At 35.9% G+C, this 22580-nt stretch overlaps 1 protein-coding gene across 4 annotated transcripts in view; it reads left to right on the top strand.

Annotated features, from left to right (window-relative positions):
• EVI5 (ecotropic viral integration site 5) overlaps positions 1-22580 on the top strand; it is a 74819-nt gene that overhangs the window by 29559 nt on the left and 22680 nt on the right. For 3 of the 4 annotated variants that reach the window (XM_032192649.1, XM_032192648.1, XM_032192647.1), the window contains 5 exons: positions 4479-4613; positions 6499-6639; positions 7147-7305; positions 8947-9093; positions 12666-12761. In XM_032192649.1, the coding sequence (XP_032048540.1) occupies positions 4479-4613; positions 6499-6639; positions 7147-7305; positions 8947-9093; positions 12666-12761 (678 nt within the window). The remainder of the gene's footprint in view (positions 1-4478; positions 4614-6498; positions 6640-7146; positions 7306-8946; positions 9094-12665; positions 12762-22580) is intronic. The other variant, XM_032192646.1, reaches the window with a different exon arrangement.

Here is a 22580-nt window from a genome sequence, read left to right on the forward strand (position 1 = left end):
TAATGCTTTTAATTATGCTGCAGCATCTTATTAGGTAGCAATGGTAGAGAATCCTGGCAGGTTGACCAGGCATGGGAACTGGTCTTTACCAATGCTACAGATAACTGTGAATTGCAATATTGGCTGGATTTGATCTTTGAGTACAGAAGATCACTGCAGGAGTGGAGAGAAAGCAGTGCAAGGGCGGGCACTTAATTTATTCCCCATTTCCAAACTTGTGTGCTTGGCTTGCAGCCTTGTTTTTTTCCACTTCAGCGTGAGCATGCTTGTAAGAATTGCTTGGTACCGAGACTGTAAAGTCAAGTCATTATAGAGGGATTTTTGCATACGAGCTGATTAATTTTGACATGCAAGTTACTGTAATATAGTTCTGAAAATAGCCTGAATTAACTTAATGTGGTGAAAGTGTTATGGTTTGAGTTAAGTTTCCTAGATTCTGCTGCATTAGTGAAATTTGTAACTGAACTGCTTCCAAGCATGTTAACGGGAGTAACAAGTGTAAGCAGGTCTCTTGCACCTTGGGCACCACCTAGTGGGAAGCCACGAATTCCTTTCCAATTCTGGTGTTTCACCTCAAGCAGAACGTGTTGGTGAATATTCTTGCCACATCCTAATGCCTGTAGCTCTTGGCAATGCTCATCGACAGTACTGCCATATAGCTGTTTTAGGTGTTTTTCCTCCAGTTACTTTAGTTTCATTTATGGTTAGAAAAAATAATTGCATAGTGTGCTTATGGCTACATATTATATAATGCCATAGAATTTCTAAGAAGACTGACATAATCTTAGTAAAAAGCATGTGCGTTTGTATTTAAATATTAAATAAGGTTTCTTATATTTGTTCTGTGAGCTTTGATGGCACAAATTGGACGTCTTAAATGTAAATCTTGAAGGGGCCTACAGAGTGTGTGTGCGTATGCATGTGAAGAAATTCTCCATTACAGCACTTTTTTCTAAGTGTGAATATAGAGATGGGTAGAAAAACATCCTTCTGACATCTGACCCTGGAAGCTCAAATTACATGTAACTTTCTTTTCCTGTGCTGAAGTAATTGTAGGGAGTTTTCAGTTGAACCAGAATGACCTTATTATGGAGTCTGAAGTTTATAGTACCTTGTTTCCTGGCGTAAGGAAGGGAAATTCTGTTGTAGTTCTCTTGGATGATGTGAAAATAATGCTAATGCCCTTCCTAATATTAATTGGTATTGTTAATTTTGGTACTACTAGTACCAACCTATCTTTGTGGCATGTCCAGTCTTTAAACGAAAAAACTTGTCAAAGGCTTCTAGATGTAGTGGGTAACCAAAAGATTAAGAAGGTGATTTCTTCCTCATAGTGCCAGTGAACCAAGAACTATAGAAAGGAAGCTGTGCCTGACTTCAACAGAATGTAGAAGACCTTGTTCTGAGGTGTGTTAAGAGCGCTGGTGTTTGAGTTAAAGTGAGGGCAGGGAGATTGCTCTAATGTGCTCCTGATAACTGTGCTCTGGAGTGTGGGTGTGCTAGAGTACCAGAGAGGCATTTAGTGTATATAGTTGCATGTAATCTGTTGATGACCATAATAATATTAAGAATGGTTATGACACTAAAATCTCTGAATTTAATATCTTATGTTTCAAGGAATAATGGAAAAAAAAAGTCTAGTTTTGTGAAGCCAAGCAAGGATTTCTTTCTTTCAGGAGTAGATGGCTGTAGAACTACATTTTAAAACTACATTTTTAGTACTTTGTATTACAGAGTCATTTCTTCAACACATGCCAAGGAAACAGTGCTTTTGTGATAAAAAGATTGGGATGGTGCTTGGAAAGCTATGTTCATGTTGTTCTGTTACAAACACTGAAGCTTAAGGCAAATACATAAAAGCAATTGTTTTTGCTGCTGAAGATGTCTGTCTTAAAGTAGAAAACTTTGAAGTTGTTTTGACTATAAACTTCTGTTAATTTTAATATGCAAGGATATGGATTTTTAAGAGCTGAAAATCACAACTTTGAACTTCTGCATGTTGTTTTTTTAAATATGTTTTGATCCTGGTTGTACTTCCTTGCCAGGCTCTCAAGACTAGGTTTGAAGGTGTTTTTTTGTTTTTCTTTTTTTTTGTGGCAGAGTAGATAAATACTCCTAATATATTCCTTAGGTAGGCCAGGTCTAAAGACAGATTTTTAAAAAAGGGCGAGTTGTGCCTGAAACTGGATAAGTAACTTATCTTCTTACACTTTAACATTCTTATGGTACTTGTTATTTGACAATCGGACTTCTTGTAGTCCAAAACTATTTATAGTAAGTGTGTATATATATTGCTCCAAAATCAGATGTATTTAGTTCAGATCTGCTGTTTCCTCTCCGTTTCTTGGAAAGTACAGGAGGATTCTTTGCATTCATTCTTTTTTCATACTCTCTCATAAGGAGAATCTGGAGCAAGAAACTGAGAGTCCCTTTAGGTTGCTGTCTGTATCACGTAATGAACTTGTACAAACAGCTAGGGAAGAAGAAAGCTGTTGGTTATCTTCTGCCTCCCCATTTTGCTTCATATGCTACTTATGCTCTCATATCACGTGAAGCAATTGTAGAAGTACATCAATGTTGTCTACCGATAGTCTCCTATCATTCAAATCAGTGTTACCTTTGCTACTTGCTGAGGAAAGATAACATGCAGATTGAAAACAGTATGCATTAAATCAGTGTTGTGTAAGGGGAAGTTAAATATCCTATGATCTTTGCATATTGTGTTCCTGCTGTGTTCAACTATACAGCTAAGCAGGATGAACACTTAACTGTTTTAAATGGATAGCCTCAATAATGTTAGACTGCTTGCATATTTGCCTTCTAATGCCTTATATGCATCCCCTCTGTTATAGCTCCCTGTAGATGTATATCCTGTGTGTTTTAAGAAATATAATAAAAATGTAACAGTAAACTTCAGGAGTTAATTTACATGTTGAATCTCGATTAAATGGTTTAGTTGGCACGTAGAAGTATGAAAATAAAACATTTCCATGACCATGTAGTTGTGTGTGGTAAATCCTTATTTTGTCCTGTTAGTCTTTAGTTTGTGTGTTGAAGTTCAGGGAATGTCATACCCTAATAGTAGCATACAGAACTGAAGACTTGTTAACTTTTTTGGCATCTAAAAACAGCTGACAAACCAAGTCATTTGCAAAAACAAAATAGGAATAGTTTTATAAAAGTTCATAGAGTATTAAAGTTGCATTGTTAATTGAGTAAAACTTCGTGTATAATTCAAGTATAGTATTAATTTGTCACAATGTAGCTAAAAGCACCAAAGATGTGTTGAATGACTTCCCTTTCAACTGAATTTTGAGGGTGGCTATGCCTAGACAGTAACTGGGCAGCTATGCTTTGGGGATTTCAACTTTGTTTTCCTAAATCAGGAATGTAAATGGTGATTTAGGATGGCATAGCCTGTCAGGCAGGTCTCACAGTCTGTGATGAATCTCAGGTTACATTTTCTTACTTGAGTGACTTTAAATATTTTCTAGCTATTGACTGGAGTGAAAAGTTAAGTGGGAGTTCTGAAATCATGCATCCAATTGAATACAAATGCTTAGTATCTGTTGGAAGAGACAGTTCCACAAGATTATACTTTAGCAAGTGGAAGGATAGCTCTTACTTTAGCTCTGGCTAATCAACAGTCCAAATGGTTAGTGGTAATTAACTTGACTCAGATTGTAGGACTTTTTTTTCCCTTATCTCTGAAGTTTGGAAAGACTGACACTTAAGTTCTGAACTGTTGTCTTATTACTGGGGGAATGTTCAGGTGTGCAAAGCTGACTGAGGATCATCTTGTAGGAAGCCCAGTGTTGGAAAAAACTGAATTTGATGTAGCCTAGGCTTCTGCCATTTGTTTAGAAGGGGTTATACTGCTACTTATGTCTGGATTTTTTCCACTTTAATCCACAGGGCTTGCCTTAAAAGAGAACCTCAGAAAGAATATGTTTAGTGTGAGCAATTAGGAGCCAACAGTTGGAGTGGATTAAAGAGGCAAGCCAAAGTGATAGTGCATTGAAGTACATGCATGACTTATTTTACACCCAAGGTTATGGAAGGCTTCTGTTGAATCCAAGTTTAAGTAGGGATCAAGAGTTTCTTGTATTAACCTTGTAAATAATTGATCTTGCCCAAGCCTCTTCTGCGTATCACAAAATAGCCACAAATCCTTTTTTAATAACAATGAGAAGGAAGTATTGGTTGTTGCTCATCAGTACTACTAGGGGTCTAAGTCTGGTCCTATGTATTTGGCTGTGTGTAGGTGCTGTTGTTTGAAAGGAATAGCATTAGGGCTCATACTGTTAGCAGTGAGGATGGATGTGTTAGTAGGCCTGTATAAGGTAAGCAGTTCTGGTGATCTTAAGCTGGTGTTCCTAATATTAAGCATTTGAATCTTTTTCACTCTAATCTGGCACATAAAACCCACTTCAAACTATCTGTGCTTCATACTAAATGTATTTCTGCAAACTTTGTAGCATAAATGCAGTTCACGATACAGTGAAGACTTTGTGCTACAGCTGGAAAAAGAGCTGGTCCAAGCCAGGCTGAGTGAAGCAGAATCCCATTGTGCCCTGAAGGAGATGCAAGATAAAGTTCTAGAGATGGAGAAGGTAAATCAAATCCAGGCTCTCCTGTGTAAAATGCTACAGGAAATAGAATATAAGTCCCTGTAAGTTTGTGTAGTTGTGTTCTATGCTTCTTGTATGTTTTCTTGACTGCAAGATTCTTTTCAAAACTGAAGTTAATATAGCAAAAGAAAACATACAGAAACACCAAAAACAAACACACACACACACACACACACACACACACACACAAAACAAAACAAAAAGTGTCTATGAAGAAAGTTCATTTTCTCCTGTTCCTGAAGCCCACTACCCTGGAAAACAGATTCTGGTGGAGTCTTTATAATTAATGTTAACTGTTTCAAAACTATATCTTGCCATGAGCAGTTGTCTTATGATAGGCTTTGAAGTGACATGAAATCCACAAATAGTTTGGGGATGAGGGAGAAGAAGGAAGAGGTCAGTGATACCTTTTGCAGATGTTAAGTTCTTGAGTCTCTCCCATCTCCTGTTATGGCCAGGGAAAGAATATCTACTGTGCTTAGCATCAAAATCTCTACTGCTTTTTGGGTGACATCTCAGCTTGTAATTTTCTATGCTGAAACTCCAGTTGTACTTAAAACCATCTGTCAAACACTTTTTATTTGAAAAAAAAAAAAAACAACAAAAACAAAGAAAACACAAAAACCCCTGCAAATAGAATAGAAGAAATCCAACTGACCTTACATAAAGCTAACTATTTAGATTATAATGCATTGGCTTGGGAAATGCTTTCCCCATGGAAGCCCTAAAAAGCTCTGTACTCAAGAATGTGGCCAGAACTTACTGGTTAACTCCACTGGATTGATCTAAGATTTCACTTTTTTATTTACCTAAGGAGCTTGTTCGGGAACCTGACAGGCTAGTAGTGTGGTAGTTTTTACTCTATTGAGTGCTTATAAGAATTCATCATCTAAATGATTTTTTTTTCAGAGTTCTGTCGGTTCTTAAATTTGTCAGTACTTACAGCCTATGGTTTGAAGCAGATACTAATAAATGGTGTTTGTGTTCATCTTAATATATTTACTTAGGAAAATCTGGCAACTGTGACAGTACTAAGCATCTACAAAAATACTTGATTTTACAGAAAACTACTACTGAAAAGCATAGTAGAAAGTGAAGTACAGTTCAACTTTTGAGTATTTGGTGACCAGTGACTCAATGTAGGCCAACTGTAGGTAGACCATGTCCTTCTTCCTCTCTGTTTCTTTTACTGACTTTCATTATTATGCTTTCATCACTGTTTTACTTGCCCCACGTGATTCCTGCAGTGTGTTTTGCTGTTTTCTGTTTAGTTTTCTCCAGTCTACCTTTTCTCATGTTATTTGTAAACATCCATGCACTTTCAGCATCTGTAAGAGCTTTCCTTGACTAGTTATTGTTTTAAATATTAATGGTTAGTTCCTTTTGTCAACATACCTTTTCTGCCTTTTGAAAAAGTTATATATATGTATGTATATGACAGTTATATATATATATATGAATAAGAGTTGTAGGTCTAAATAAGAGATATAAATCTAAAAGTATAATTTCAATTTCTCACTTGCTTTACCTTTATCGACTGGTTCAAAATCTTTCATGCTGATCCCCGTACTGTTGATGACATGCCAAGAACAGTGTAAATAATGCTTTTTTAGGGATCCTGTCCAAGGAAATCTGGAAGTCAGAATATTTAAAAACCCTTAACTTGTATCTGTAGTTGATGAAGATGCCTAGGCTCACTGCATGCAGGAACTTAGATGTTTAAGGGATTTTATTTTGTAAGGGTTAAGTCATTTAAGAAGTTTTGGTTAACAATAAGAGTTATTCCATGTATAACTTTTTTTTGATTGGGTCTCACCAAGCACTATTTTATTCAAATACATACTTAAGAGGATGTTCATTGTTCCAGAGGAACAGCTCTCTCCCTGATGAGGAAAATGTTGCTAGACTACAAGAAGAACTGATAGCTGTAAAATTACGAGAAGCAGAAGCTCTGATGGGTCTCAAAGAACTCAGGCAACAAGTCAAAGATTTAGAAGAACACTGGCAGGTATGTGTAGCAATGTACTGTTACATTTTTTTCTTTTTATTGGTGATAATAAAGCAATAGACTGAAAACTTAAGATGTGTCAAATAAGTGAGTGATTATGAATCAAGCCTATGAGGTAAGAAAGATTTTAAATTAAATTGCCACAATAATGTTATAGATGGCAGAAAGGCCTGTGCTACCAACCATTCTGGTAGAAAGGAAGTACTTAATCCATATTCCCACTTGCTTAAATTTTAATAAAAGCCAGAAGTAAGCAAAGCTGTCTTTCAGGATATACTTGCAATTAGCTGAGTTACTGTAGTTGGGAAATACTGTCCTTGGCTTTTTAACTCTGTTCTTAAAGCTAGTTAATTTGCATGGCTTTCTAGTTTGAGGAAAAACTGTAGCACTCTTAGTAACTGTGTATCATACAGCTGAGACACCACCAGTTCTTTGAAAGAAATAGATTAAGAGAAATTAGGGAACAGCAGGAAAGATCAGGTTTATCAGCAGTGATGTGTTTTTTAGCGTCATCTAGCTCGCACCACTGGAAGATGGAAAGATCCTCCAAGAAAAAATACAGTGAATGAGCTACAGGATGAGCTGATGACAGTCCGATTGAGAGAAGCAGAAACACAGGCTGAACTAAAGGAGACCAAACAAAGAATGATGGAGATGGAAACACAGGTATGATATTGAATGCTAGTATGTGTCAGTTGATCTGATTGGTATCAAATGACAAATATCAGTTACTGGTCTTTCACCATCTATGAGTGTGAAAAAATGTCTTGTGTTTTTTTCAGCTGTTTTTTCCCATTTCCCAACTGGTGGATTAGGAGGAAGAACTTCGTGCATACTTAGTGCAGTTTAATGTCTCTTACAGTACTAAGCTTTCTTAATTTCTAATTTGGACTAATTAGTGGACTCTATGTGAATGTGAGTCTTAATTCATTAAATTGTAACTGGTATAATAACAAAAGTGCACTTCAGTTATTTCCAGTCTCACAAGCCTTCACCTAATTGTTGATTCACGTAGCACTGTCACTTTAAGAACTGGAATTACTGTTTACTTCTGGTGAAATTGCCTGTACTAGACCCTCTGCTGAGGACATGAATGTGATTACTAAAATGGACTCTGAGCAGAACAACTGCATGTTGTCAGTTCTTAACAGAAGTTTTAACTTTAATGTGCCAAAAAGGAAAAGAATGATCTAGCATTGTTGAGATGTGCAGAAAAGGGGGAAAAAAAACTTGTCCGTAAGATCTTTCTTTTGCAACTACAGTATGTTAACCAAACAAATCAGAAAGTGCATTAAGATTTCTAAGTTCATATTACATTTGTGAACTCTGAAATGACTCAGCAGAATGTGTTGTTGATTGAGAAGTGTTTGTAACAGGATTTTGAGAAATCTTCCCATTCTAAATGTAACTGATACTTGAGGGAGGTACGCAAACAAAAACTTGTCAAGCTTCGGCAATCCCAGAAACCAGGAGAGAATGTAAGTAAGTGCTACTGAAGAGCGATGAAATTATTGTAAAGTATGTGATGGCTTACTACTGAACTACTGACAGAGGACCACTTCTTGTTATAGTAACTTAATAAGTTTCATCTTGCCTTAACTTCTAAAACTTGCTGAAGTGTTAATACTGTTTCACAGCAGCACTGATGTGTTTTGTTTTGTTGGTTTTCCCCTATTAGTTTTAGTCAGTAGGGGGCATAGGTATCCTGTAATGCAGAGTACATGTTGTAATTGCAAGACCTATAAGAAGTTCTCACTTTAGTGTTAGGCATCAAGTCTCTGTGCATGCTTATGCTGTCCAGCTGTCATTTGAAAGAAAGGCAGTGGTTCTCGAGTTGTGTGCTACTCTGTGCATAGCTTCACTTAAGAAAAGCACGTTAGTACAAGACAATCTTAACTATGGTGCCATATTACTTTAAGGTATTCAATGGAACGGGAACTGTGCACACAGTATTTCTGCCATACCTGATGTTTCTTGGTTACGTCAGCTTGTAGCTGTGATTGGGATGCAAGTTCATAATCTTTGACTTTGCTAAGCATGAGACCAGTAGAAACAGATGTACAGCAGCATTGTGCTGATGTTTTTACAGTGAATCTTACATTGTTTAAGAACTCGTTAATTATCCTGGCTGATGTTTAAAACTTTTCTGATTTGCATTTAGAAAGAAAATTCTGAATGCATTTCCATCAAGTCTTTCTGTAGTGAATGATCTGTCAAGTCTGTCTTGTCAGACTTAAGGGAAGTAAATTAATCTTACAATAATATTTCCTTACCATACATGTTTTTCTTTCTTGTTATAAATGTCAGAGTCAGATCAATAATAACCATTTGCGAAGGGCAGAGCAGGAGGTTACCAGCCTACAAGGGAAGGTACAGTATCTTTCTGCACAGAACAAAGGACTTGTTGCTCAGCTGAATGAAGCAAAACGAAGACAAGCAGAGATTGAATGTAAGGTAAACAACATGAGTAGAATTTGTCTCTAATGCATATGTAATTTTAGTATTTTCCACTTTTGTTGAATAGAATTGAGTTCTAAGAAGTAAAATCACAAAAACAAAACTTTCTTTACTAATTTGATAGCGTCATCTTGAATTTACCATCTCTCAAAATCATTTGAGTTTTTGACAGAGCTGCTTCTTTGTGGTCCCACAAAATGTGGTTCTACTCAGAAAAGTGTCTGTGCAATATATAAAAAATACTCTTCTGCTCAACAGATTCTGATCGCTGTGTACTGTCCTCAGTGACAGAAGAGGTTAATTACTTCAACACTGGCTATTACTGTAGAACTAGCTTAGGTTTGAAAAAGGGAGTAAAAGTAGTATTTGAATGGAGAGGTGTACAGAAAGGAGTGTTATGGTATTAATTGCCTAAAAAGTAACTAGCCTTTAAGAGATCAGCCTAAAAAAAAAATGAGTAAGAAAGTAATGCTTATTACTGTCAGTGCACAAGAGCTTTATCTGATGCTTGGGTCTCAGATTAATTTTGTAAGTAAATCTATAACCAATCCTTAATAACTCATCTTATAAACTGTGTATACAATATGGAAAAGCAATAAAGGATTAGTCTTAGAAGATTTTTCTTCTAACTTGGATGAAATTGTTCCAGGATTCTTTGAAAATAGCAGTTAATAACCAACAAATTAATGTTACTGTATGTCAGTACTAGTAGATTCTGAAACTTGTTTTGCAATTGCTGTTAAAAAGATTACAGTTTACATCGTGTCAATTTTATATGTAAAACAAAAGGCTACCCATTTGATGTATATGCACTATCTGGAGTTCTACTGCTTAACTGTTAGATTGTGACCTGTTCTCTTTAAATACATTTTTTGCTAACTGTATTGAAAGGTGGTTAAATTTAATTTGTTGAAACTACCTTTGTTCAACATAGCTTTAACTTGTTCCTTTTTCCCTCTTCCTCTGACACTTGTTACAAGTTGTTGTGACCTTATTCTGCAATCTATACAAACAATTCAATTTTTTATAGATTTAATAAGAATGCTGTCATCAAAAATTAAACCGTATTGAACAATATACACAAGTTTAACTCTTTAAATAGGACATAACTTAGTATTGAACTTAACACTGCTATTTCAAAATTATGAAAAAAAAAATCTATTTCAAACTATATGATAATATACTAATAAGTTAAAAATGAGAGAATATTAAAAGCCCTTGTACTTTAGTTTGTTCTGATTCGTTCTCCTCGGTCTCCACATTCAAGTTACGGAAAGGATGTTTTTTTAGCTTAACCTAAGATTTATGACGAGTTTTCTTTTCTTCTAGAACAGTCTCTCCTAGGTTTCTGTCTCCCTATCTCTATACCCCAAACAAGCTACTGGTTGGGATTGTTTAAGGTTATTTCACTATTAGGAAAGTGAGACTTTAAAATTAAAGTGAACTTGAAGTAAAAACTGAAGTAGAAAGAAGCATTGTTATGATGGCCAAGCCAACATCTTGTAACATCACTGCCTTTTTTTAAATTGACTGGGTTTATGAGAAACTGGCATATCCTCTGACTATGTAATGTACATACAAGTGTGAAGGTCCAGCAAAAACAACACTTGTCTTATCCACAGCCCTTCTAGAAGTAGATTCAGTGCCTGTCACTTTACTATATAGTGTTGCTACTGACTTAGATTTGGCTTGACAATAGCAGCTAGGTTGAATTGAGAAGGCACTTGCTGTGCAAATACCTGGAATAAGGCAATTTAATATGTCAGTGATGCAACAGGAAAATCGATGATTTTTCAGGTAATGTCATTGAGGAATCAATACATTGTTTCTGTAGCACTAAATAGTTTTTTTTGAGGTTCTACTCTGCATTTCCTTAAATACGGCAAGTTTGTTTTTCCTGATTCCATTAGAAACTTTTATTTTTTTGTTTCCTCCCCTCCTGTTACTTCAAATTATCTGAAGCATGCTGGAGTTTTATTTGTCATCACAACTTTGCTAGGTAGTGAGATTTCTACTTAAAGGTTTATCAAAAAGACATTTGTATTTTCAGCTCCTCAGTTCTTCTATGTAAAAAGAGCTAGTGTATTAGTTCTGGAGCTTGTATTTCTTTAAATAATAGCTTAAATTAAAACTTGTGTAGCAAGCGTGCATCTCATACCACCTATACAGTAATTGTTTCCTGTCACTGTGTCCTGTTATGTCCTTCCTTTAATCTGAATGCTGCTTCTACAGCAAGAATTTCATTTCAAACTTTCTTGAAATATAGCACTAATATCTCTAATTGGTTATGTTAAGGAATTTACAACATAAGATTTGTGCCCTCGTCCCAGTCTTGTCTTTCCTCATATCAACTTCTGTGGTAATTATTGAGAACATACCGCGTTTCAGTGATAAAGCCATCAGCACCATCTAGAACGACACTATTGACTCATCTCAGGTACTCAAGTCAAACCAAGTCAAAGAGTCATTTAGCTTTCAGTTAAATTCATGCAATCCTGTGGACTTGTGGGTTTTGCTTTGTGTGGGCAATCATGCAGCAGAATTTAGCAATAATGGCTAAGTTTTGGCTGGCACAGGATAGATTCCTCTGAAATGAAATCAACTGATTACAAATGCTGTTAATTGAATACTATAGAAGATGCACTTTCATTACAGCAATCTTTAAAACAAATGACATCTTTTCAGGTAGATGGATAAACTTTGGCACGTTAAATTCAGCCTCGATCAAACTGTCTAATTGAAGTTAAGAACTGTCAGTTGAAAGCCGTCATTAAAATAACTGAAATACTGTAACTGACTCACAGCAACTGCAATTTGCAGAGTTCCACAAGTCTGCCATAAAGTTTGTGTCCCTGGGCCTATTCTGGACAAAAGCAGACTAATTTGCGCTCCAGCTGAAAGCGTTGCTGATTATCTATCCTTCTTCCCATGTGGTTGTACCAAGCTAGTGACAACATAATATTAGTTTTATGTTCTCAAGTCTTAAGGGCTTGATACATCAGACAGAAAGAAGGAAATTTTCTTCTCTTGTCCAAACTGTAATTGCCTGTCACTGTTAAACTTATACCAGGACTCTGATCATAGGTTATGGGCATTAGAATTTTATCCTAAACTGTATTGCAGGTCTTTGTTGTATACTGTGAGTACGATAGCTGGACTAGACAAATTTATTCAAAGAATGATACAAGTAACTTTGCTATTTATTAATAAAGCCGGAAGCAGAAGAGTGACCTGGTGGCCTGTTATAATCATGTTGATGCTTTATCTTAACTTAAAAAACGTTTCTGGAACACAAGACATATATTGCTTGGACCTGGACATTTTTGGACCTACAGTACTTTTGAAAGTTTCATGAGTATTAGGTGATTGTAGTTTGGGATTGATAGTAGATGATTTCACAATTATATGGGCTAAAATTAAATGTGGATTCTTTAGAATATGCCTTATCAGTAGGTATGCTACTCTCTGGTATAGGTTTTCTTTATGTGATTTTGAGTAAATGCAGCATACGGTTTTTAATCAATTAAAACTGGTATTATTTGTTAACTTTAATTTATCACTACTTTCAGAGTAAAGAAGAAGTGATGGCAGTACGGCTCCGTGAGGCAGACCGCATTGCAGCTGTGGCGGAACTCCAACAGCATATTGCTGAATTAGAAATCCAGGTAATAAGTGATGGCATTAAATGTGACTGGATACTGATTACTTTCTGTACTTTTTCCTTCTTCCACTTCCTTTCCTTTTCAACTTGCTGTGCATACAAGGCATTGCTTTGCTAAGTGGGATAATACTGCCTTGCTAAATGTAAGGCCTTTGCTTACAAAGGAGGCAAACTTATCTTCTGGGCATACTGGTCAGCTGTTAATAACTGCTTTTGTATAAGCTGCATGTGTAAGGCAACGCTTTTAAACTCTGACTTCTGTATTTGGGTTTTGTCTTATAATTAGTGTTTTTTACCAGTATATTAGATTGAAAATTACTACGTAAAAAAGCCCACGTTTTAATTCCAGTAAGCATTCTTATCTGCACTTACTCTTCTGCTATGATTAATTGGTGGATTTGTTGTGAAACTTACTCCCTTTGTTTAAATCTTGAAACCAGAAATGTTATTTAATGCTGCCGTGCCACTGTAGGATCTGAAGGTGCATCCTTTAGCCCCTGTGCTGTTCCTTACACTTTCAGTTCCTTTTGGAGCTTTTATAGTCCAATGAACTCACTGCTCCCTTGATGAGAGAACCACTTATGGAAGTGATTGCTTTTTCTTTTTTTCCTTTGAGAAATTATGATGGATAGACTGTCCTTCATATATACTCTTACAGTGTTCCTCTGTCTGAATTCTGCTGTGTCTATCTGTAAAGGTTTTCTTGGTTGTTGTTTATAAGTTTAAAACTACTTATTCTCTTTTTTAAACTGGCAATGCTAGTGTCTATTTTCCCTTTGAAATCTCCCCTTCAAGATGACTTCATTGTACAGTGTCAAAGCCTTCTTTTTGCCTGTGATTTCCAACTAAAATATCTTTCAACTCTTCATATGTGGAATTAACTTGCTTTCTAAAACAGCTTTTTATTCCTACATAAGTCTTGGTTATCGTTTTGCTAACAGTATGAGAAAAATGTACAGTAAAATGTTCTCTTGTTGTTTTTGTAAGATCAACTTGTATTATGTAAATGACTGTAAAATAAATTTAATGGAGCTTGCATAAAGATTTTTCACTTTGAATATTTTTTCCTGTACTGCAGTAGGCACCGAATATATTAAAAGATAAAGTAATCACTTCTTTTAATCACATAATGCTTAGATAATGCTGTGATCAGTGCATTAGAAATACTTATCTAAGTAAGCATTGCATATGAATCACTTATCTTCTAGTAAGATAACAAGAGAATAGATGAGTTTAGATCAATCTTTTACTCCTGTGTTAGCATTTATTTTAAAAAGTTTACATTGATTTCAAATAATGTTATTTTGTAGATGAGAGGTCAGTACCTTATTTTGCATTAGTTCTACTTTAACAGACTTTAAATGCTGTCCTGCTTTGTTTGTTTCTCTAGTACAGGTAGCCCTAAAAGCATTGTAGTTCTGTTACTACAAAAAGAAGAAACAGTGAATCCAACAATGATCTGTTCTGTCACCCTATTAGAACTCTATTCATATTTTTAATATAAATACACTTGTTTTCTGTGGTTTGACTGATCAAATCATCAGTGCTTAATCATTCTATAGTGTTCTTCTATTCTCTTTCTGTATTTCTGCTTAAGCTATGGGTGTCAGAATTGTGTGTAGATTTTTATAATACCTTATATAAGATAAAGTAAATACAGGAAGGGAATCTATTTTGTAAGTCTGCCTTATGCATCCATAGAATGCACTGTCTCATGTTCATTTGTTTATCCACATCATCGCTCCTTCCTTTTCACAATCACTACTTTGCATGATGTAATCTTCAGTAATGTTTTTCCGTTTTTCTCATTTTCTAGATTGCCTTGTTTTTTTGTTTCCTACTCAAGCACATTTGAAATTCTCATTTTTTGGTATTCTTAGATCATCACCTTTAATGATTTCTTGATCTGTAGCCTCTTAGTAAGATTCTTTATTTCTTTACAAATGAGAATGGCTCTACTTTCTGTACAGTCTGGAGCATGAAGTCAGTGGTTCATACTTATAATGAGTTTCCACGTTAGGTTTTTGGTGAACTATTCATCTCAAACTTATAGTAGTCTGAAGTATAGCTTGTTCAGTTGTGAAATAAATGTTTTGAGTGTTAACTGTATACAAACATTTAAAACAAAAGTGATTCAGTTGAAGTAAGTTCCTCTATTGTCAATTTGGTTATTTTCAATACTCCAGACTTGATTTTAGATGTTTCTATGGGGCTGTGACATCTTTTTCAGTGTGTAAGATTCTGTAAGCAAATAGGTATTTGACCAGCATGTTTTTTGTCAGCAAATATGAAACTTAAGATCAAAATTTCTTTTGGGGTACTTGGGCTCAAAGGCCTTTGAAACACCTGCAACAAAAAAAAAAAAAGGAGTTGGAAAGCCTTAATTTCTGAACGAGTAAACTAAAACATGCAGTTGATACTAAAGCTTCAGTTTAAAACAAAAAAGGGCTTTTTAAGGAAACTGCTGGTCTAGGCAGAGGGATGAGATACTAGGGAACTTCTTTCCCAGAGAAAGAGCTGCCTTCCATTTTTTTCAGATCAGCTTGTTACTAGGATGTGCTGTGGTCTGATGTGAAGAGTGGAGGGCGTTTTAATCTGGGCTTGCCTTAATGATTTGAAATACAATATTTAAGACCATTAAGTGCATGTGACTAGTCTTTAGTGTGTAGGTTTCTCTCGAAGTAATCATGCTTAATATGGAGCATCATAAATAGGTCTGTCTGGGATTATTGTTTCAAAGCTGATAACGGTGAAAGGAGGAAGTTAACACATACCATTCCCCTGGAAAAAAAAAATAAATTGCTTTTATGAGAAGCAAGGGGAAAATCTAAGGATTCAGTGCAAGATCCACATGGTCCATAGAAATGCTTAACCTAAATCATGTGGTTTTTCTTCTAAATGTTCGTGTAGGTGTAGGTGCAAGACACTGGTGTTAACTCTGTAATGCAGAGTGTCACTACTCCCACATAAGAACTGATCTGACGTTACATACACAAATGCTAGATTTAAATCACAGTTTCTGGGTCACTCGTAGTTCTGGTTAGTAATAATGACAGAAGGTGAAGGAGGTAGTTCTATCACTTACTAGTAGATGCAATTGTATAGCAAGATGTTTGTTTATTATGATATTAGGAAGCTTTTATATATTCTGAATGTCATCTCATCTTTGTCAGGCATTCAGTTTCTGATGCTGACCCTTTACACTTCTGTGTTTTGAAGTGCAAAAACTACTCCGATACATATTGGATGTTCTTAAGCAAGTCTGATGCATTCCTTAATGAAAACAACACAAAACTGAAGCGTTACTGAAGTTTAATTTGTTGCATATGTGTAAGCCAAAGAATTGACAAAGGAAAAACCCTGAAGTCGTTTACAAACAAAGGTGTTATCCAACAGCTCTTGTTTTGTACTTACTCTCTTTTTGGTTTTCACCTCACTAGTTCAGCTCATAAAATCCTTGTGAAGTAAGTATCACTTGAAGTACTTAGCAGGCTTCTGAGTTTTGAACAGGGCACTTAACCAAATCATTAACAAATAAAGGATTTTTGGATGGCTGGGCTGCAGGTTTTTGTACCTCTGTGCTGGTGAAAAGCTGTCCTCCTCATTTGATGTTTCACTTTCTTACAGAAGTTAGACTCCCATCTTATAATTTACTTATTTTGGCCAAACTATGTGTATTCTGGCCCCTCATTTATCTCATTTGTCTCATATTCACTTATCTCATTCTTGTGTAAGATTTAGTAGATAGGTAGGACAAGGAATGGATATTGTCTCCCTTTATTCCTATAGTCAATCAGTAAAATGCTGGGTTTGCTTTCTCAAGTAATTCATGCTTTTTGTTTTCACTTGATCTGGATTGATAGCTTCAAATGTCCTTACAGCTTTTAATGTCCTTTAGCACACCATTAGTTTGTGTAGTGCTTTCTTTAAGCTTGGTAGACTTTCTCTTGGCAGTTTTACTACAGTTTTGGTCTAATAGCAAGAGTTCCTCCCGATCATGTATCGGCAGTCCTGTTGGTCACTCAGCATTGCTGAGGTTTTCTTTTGATTGGATGTCTTTTTTTTTTTTTTTTTTTTTTTTTTTTTTTAAGCTTTCCTTGTAGTAGTCGAAGGTAGGATGGGCTATGCGGGGGGAGGGAGGCTTTAGAGAAAATCAGGCAGGGTTAAATAAGTTGTAGTTAAAGCTGCTGTTAGTCATCTGGCCAAGGTAAGGAGCACTGTGTCAGTGAAGCATAGACAGGCTGAGGAAGCAGAGCTGTGGCAGCTGCAGACTCTGCTCTGCATCTTAATCCCTTGCTCTCTATTTCCATTCCTATCCTCTTGAAATAGTCCATGTCTGGATTGGGATGAGGAGGTACAGAGCACATTTGTAATATAGAAAACTTTTTACATCTGAGTAATCTTAAAGGGGAAACTGTCTATTAGAGTTCATTCTTCTGTTGGTTAGGTTGATCTGGACAGGGGGTAACATCACTTCCTTCTTGGTGTGTTTCCTGGCAGATTCAGAGAATTGTCACACTTACCCTATCTTTAACCATGTCAAAGCTGCTTTAAGAGCAACTGTAAAGGAAATCCATGATTGTGCTAGTTCTCTCCCCCACAGTTTAAACTCTTAACACTATTTCGCTAGAATGAAGCCTTTCGATGACCTCTGTTTAATAACTTTTCCAAGTACTAACTGTTGAGTAAAGAAATTGTTTCCATCTTTTCAAATTACAGGAAACTTTTTTTACTCTTATCAATAGTGGTGTGTGATGTTAGTGATGTGTTTTTTGAAAGTCTAGAATGAGTCACTGTAGAGTCACTGAAAGGACACTAGTTACCACATTTACCCTTCTGAATAAACTTCATTTACATTTTTTAATGCTGTCTTGCCACAGAGTAAGAGTTTAAAAGCCTGCCTTGAAAAGAGGCTGAGGCAGATTGGTACTAAGTAAATGTTTTTTAAGTCAGGAAAAAAAAAAAGAGGGAAATATCCTACCCTCTATACATCTTCAGTAAAGCTGATAGATACACTGTCTGAGGAACAGTATCTGTCTGGTGTCCCTTCATTTTGACTGCCAATAAAACTATTGGTTTTGTTTTTCTGTATTTAAGTTCATAGTTATTAAAGTGAAAGCAACCCTTGATATCTAATTTCAATAGTCTAATTTCTTGTTGACGTGTTTTCCTACTGTGATCATCAAGAATGTTGTAGAAAACTTTAATCTTGCAATTCTCTTGGGACGAAGCACCTGCAACTACAGACATAAAGCCTCCGGTGTGTTCCAGGTGTTCTCAGTGAATTTTTCAATTTAAACTTTGTCATGACTATTACTGTACTTGATTTTTGTGGAAGATACTATACAGCAATAGTTTCAGGTATTTAATACTAGCATTCTGTCCCTGTGCTGCTTTTGCCAGCAGTGAACCCTAGTTCTGGGCTGATTGAGGCTGGAGGCTCTCCACATACTCGGTAGTTCTCATACAGCAGGTTAATGTGATTCAGGAGAACTTGCTGCCGCTGCTGCTTGGGAAGGTACAGTAACGATGCTTTTGTCTTAAAAAGCCAGACAGAGGAGGATTACGTCTGATACTACAGCCATGTATCTCAACTGATAATTTTTTGTGGGCAGAACTTTTCCTCAAGCTAAAAAGCAAATTTTTGAGGAACAGACTTTTCATCTTGGGAGCTTTTGGTATAGATCTGGGTATGCAGACAAGTACTCTTCGAACCTCAGAGAAGGGTGAGGGAGGTGAGAGCTTCCACAACTGAAGGGGCCTAAGTGACTTCTGTTTTAGCAGTTGCTTTTTTGATCTGCAGGGCTCATTTCCTGCTCCTCCACTGCTTGTGCTGCACCCTTGCTATGCACAACTTCTCAGGCCAGAGGCTGGATAGCATGTTGGCTGTTTGCACTGTCATTTTGACTTGAGCAGAGCTGATACCTGGCTACCAGAGTGTTTTTCCCTGGTACAGGGATTTCTAACCCTGTTAGTACTGGTGGAGCCCATCAGTTGAAAGAGACAAAGTGTGAGGGGAACAATAAGTCATCTTCGAAAGTAGCAAAATTGAGATGATGGCTTTCAAATTATGTTACATAGCACCAACTGGTATTACTTTTCTAACTTTTCTAAAAACCTTCCTGGGAATGTGTTGGTACCAGTATGCAGAAGCAATATCTCAGGGAAACTTATGTGGAAATTCATTCATACGACTGTGGGTTTTTAAACAAAAATTCCTTGATTACAGAGTTGCCTAGCTTTTTTTTTTTTTTTTTTTTTTTTGCTCTTCTGGTTACTTAGACTTTTTCCTTCTTGATGTGTTACCTAGCTTCAAGTATGTTTGTTTTAAACTTAAAATTACTATTATTTGCCTAGAGACCAGGCATTCTTCTTTGTGTTGTGACCTCCCCAAATACCACAGATTTTCTGTAATAATGCTTCACTTAAAAATAAAAATTAAAAAAAAAAAAAAACAACAAAACCCACATCCTATGTGTGCAGTCTTAGATTTTTTTAAACCCCTATGAAGAGAGATTAGTAATTGCTTATGTTATTTCCTTTTAAAAGCTGTGATGTTAATACCCTAAAGGCTTGTTGTTAAGGTGTAAGTGAACATTCACTTTTGAACCAGTCCAGTTTGAGTGTTTTTTCTTTTCAGAAATATATAGCAACTCAAGCACAGTATAAAACTAATGCAGAGCAAAATGCATGGTACCTACTGAAGTAAATGCTATGATAGGAAGCATTTAACTAACTCGACCTACATAAAAGGAGTTTAATTTTCCTTTTGTCAGTGGAACTGTCTGGTAAATGAGGAGGACAAGGCAGTTTACAGCCAAAACATATAAAAATGTGATTATAAGGGTTTCTGTTTCCATTAAATGTATTACCTGTCTTTATACAAGACAGGTTTTATGTCCTTTGTCCTTTATGTCCACCCTTGGCATTCAAGACTGTTGAGATGAATTTTATTTTTTTGCTGTGGAGAAGACTCGCTGAATCAATCCATCCCAAAACATGCATCTTCCAGCACATCTGCATGGCTTGATGCCTGAAGCTAGAAACTAGCAATAATAATAAGATTGACAAGGAAGAAGAGTGTTAAAAATGTTCTGAATGTAGGCTCAGACCTTCTAGGCTGCTGGGGCTGGACTACGGAGAGTCCAGACTCTGTCCTTTGGGCAGGTAGCTCTTTATTCCCCATCTCAAGTTACTCTTGAAATAGAAGTTCAGTAGCTGAGCTTCTATCTGCCACAGTGGGTTCCTAGGCTGAAATGACGGAAGCAAGAGAAGACTTAATCCACATAAGATTGATTTCTGCCTATCTGAATGAATATTTTCAGTATTCCTTCCTACTGACATCTCAGGAGGAGAAGTAACCCTATAAAGAACAGACTAGTTTGATATCTGGAAGTGAAATAAATCTGGCAGCAGAAGAACAGAAAAGTGGAAAAACTCATTTCTGTACAGAAATGAATGATAGAGGGCTACAGCTATTCCTTGAAGATTATTATCTTCAGTTACCCTGCAGTATATCAACGACTATAACTAATTGCAACAACCTTATCCTGCAAATAATAGGTTGAGGATGAAACATGCAAGAATTCATCAGTATTACTGTCTAAAGTCCTTACACGTGTTTCAGTTCTATTCAATACTTGTTATATCTTCACTTCTCAGTTTCTTTCCCACTTCTGTCATTTGCAACCTAGCTAATTCTTTGTCCCTCTACTTCAGGCCAAGTTTAGTTCAGATTCAGAGCTGAAAACAAACAACCATAAGTTGCAGCATGCCACATGACTAGATCAATTTGAAGAGTCAGAATTATTTCTGCATAATATGGTGTTATATTCAAGGCTGAAACGGCTCAAGCTTAATAAGCCACTAAATGAAACATGAACTTAAAAATCCTTTCTGCAGTTTCCTTTTGTGAGGCAAATATTTGGAGCATGGGTATGGTTACAGTCTGGAGTTTCCAGCAGTCTCAATGGCACATAGCATCAAAAGCACAGCTAATGTTATCCAGAGTTATGGTGCACAAGTGGGAATCTGACTGGCATGAGGACAAAACTTGGGGTTTGTTTTACTGTGGTGGTGGGTTTTCACCATTTCAAGGTATGCATACACTGACAGTACTCCTTAAAAGTGACTCTAGGATGGTATCAAGATTGGTTTTTATAAAAACCAAAGTTCTTATTTCACAATTACTGTAAAAAAAAAAAAAAAAAAAAATAGTGCTGTATCATATAACCTAGTGTAGGTTGGGAAGCAAATCTAGAATGACAGGATTTTGGGAAGGAAGTTTTCTTTCTTTGTGACATACAAAAAAAAAAAAGCAGGGAAAACTGTTCCTATTGTTTTTTGGAGTAGTAAAAGGAACTGCACATGTTGAAAGTTTCCTGCCATCAGGTTTTGGTTTTGATGTCTGTCAACTGCTCTAATAAAAAATTAGTGTTAAAGAATGTTACTACTAAATTTAAGCTGTTCAAAATAAAACATGCCTTTAGTTACCAGATGCTCATCAGAAGCTGAAAATTGCTAGCAGGTAGCATGAACTTAATGCAAATATAAAATGATTGGAAAATGCAACAGTTTTGTATATATTTTTTATTATATGAAAATATTGGCGAGAAGCATCAATCTTTTACAGTTTTTTAAAGAATTGTGGATAACAAAGACCATTTTCTGACATAGAACTACTTGAAATGTTTTGATTCATCTGAAAGATGTAAAACTTCATCTGTCTGCATATCTGATTTAGAGAACAAGTAATGCTTCTTCGGAAGAATTAAATATTTTAATGTTATGTCTGATGCCAGCATGTTTTCCAGTGGTTTACTAATGCAGCTGCACGAGTGTTTTAAGTAACCAATGACACAGACAAACCTAGTTTAACAGCAGCAACTTTAAAATAGGTTTTAAAAAAGTGTGTATGTGTGTGCATATATACATCTTTGCTGCTCAGAGATGGACAACTGAGAAGATTAATACCTTGTCCTAAAATTTATGTAGCACCCATCCAATTTACCCACTGTAATTATGTTTTATAGCTTATAGAACATGGTCTTAAATAGTTAGAGCTAGAAATACCTGAATTCTTTATTTTTATCTTCTACAGCTAGTGAAAAGGATCAGCTTCTGACCTCTAGTATTTTGAATACTGCAAGAGGAAGTTACAGCATGAGTTTTCTTTGAAAAATGTATTTGTAGAAAATCACATTGCAGGGTTCCTTTTTTGTGCTAAGTACTTCTTGATGAGTTGTCAGCTCTACAAAATCTGTAAGGAAATTTCTGTTATGAAAGGAAAACTGAAACCTTCCTTGTCCTTCACTAGTAATGAGAACCTTGCAAGCCAGGCTTACGCTGACATTCAGTTTAAGTCAGTTTAAGCTGACTGGAGGTAGTCTGTTCTTCCATAAGCAAACTTAATGCCAAGTAATTCTGAGGTATCTGTGTTAACTTCACAGTAATATTTGGGATAAAAAGCATTTAAATTTAATAATAATATGTAATCCATATATATATATATATATATATATATATATATATATATATATAGTATAAATACTCTAGTATACAGTAGCAGTTTTGAGCTATTTGTGCAGTGTTGAATTTAAGCTAATAACTTTCATTGTCTCTGCTGTTTATTCCAATTTAATCAGAAAATGCCTGTTTTGTGTCTTCCCATGCACTCGATTCCAATGTAAACCCAGGTATTTACGTGTTCTAAAAGGGTTATGGCACCAGTCTTAAATTTATGGTAAAAATCTGACTTTACCTTTGCTTTATGATACAGTGGTTTATGGTTACATCATAATTTGGAATCCAAGGTACCAGAGGC

Source organism: Aythya fuligula, chromosome 8, assembly GCF_009819795.1.
Source record: "Aythya fuligula isolate bAytFul2 chromosome 8, bAytFul2.pri, whole genome shotgun sequence".
Taxonomy (NCBI): domain Eukaryota; kingdom Metazoa; phylum Chordata; class Aves; order Anseriformes; family Anatidae; genus Aythya; species Aythya fuligula.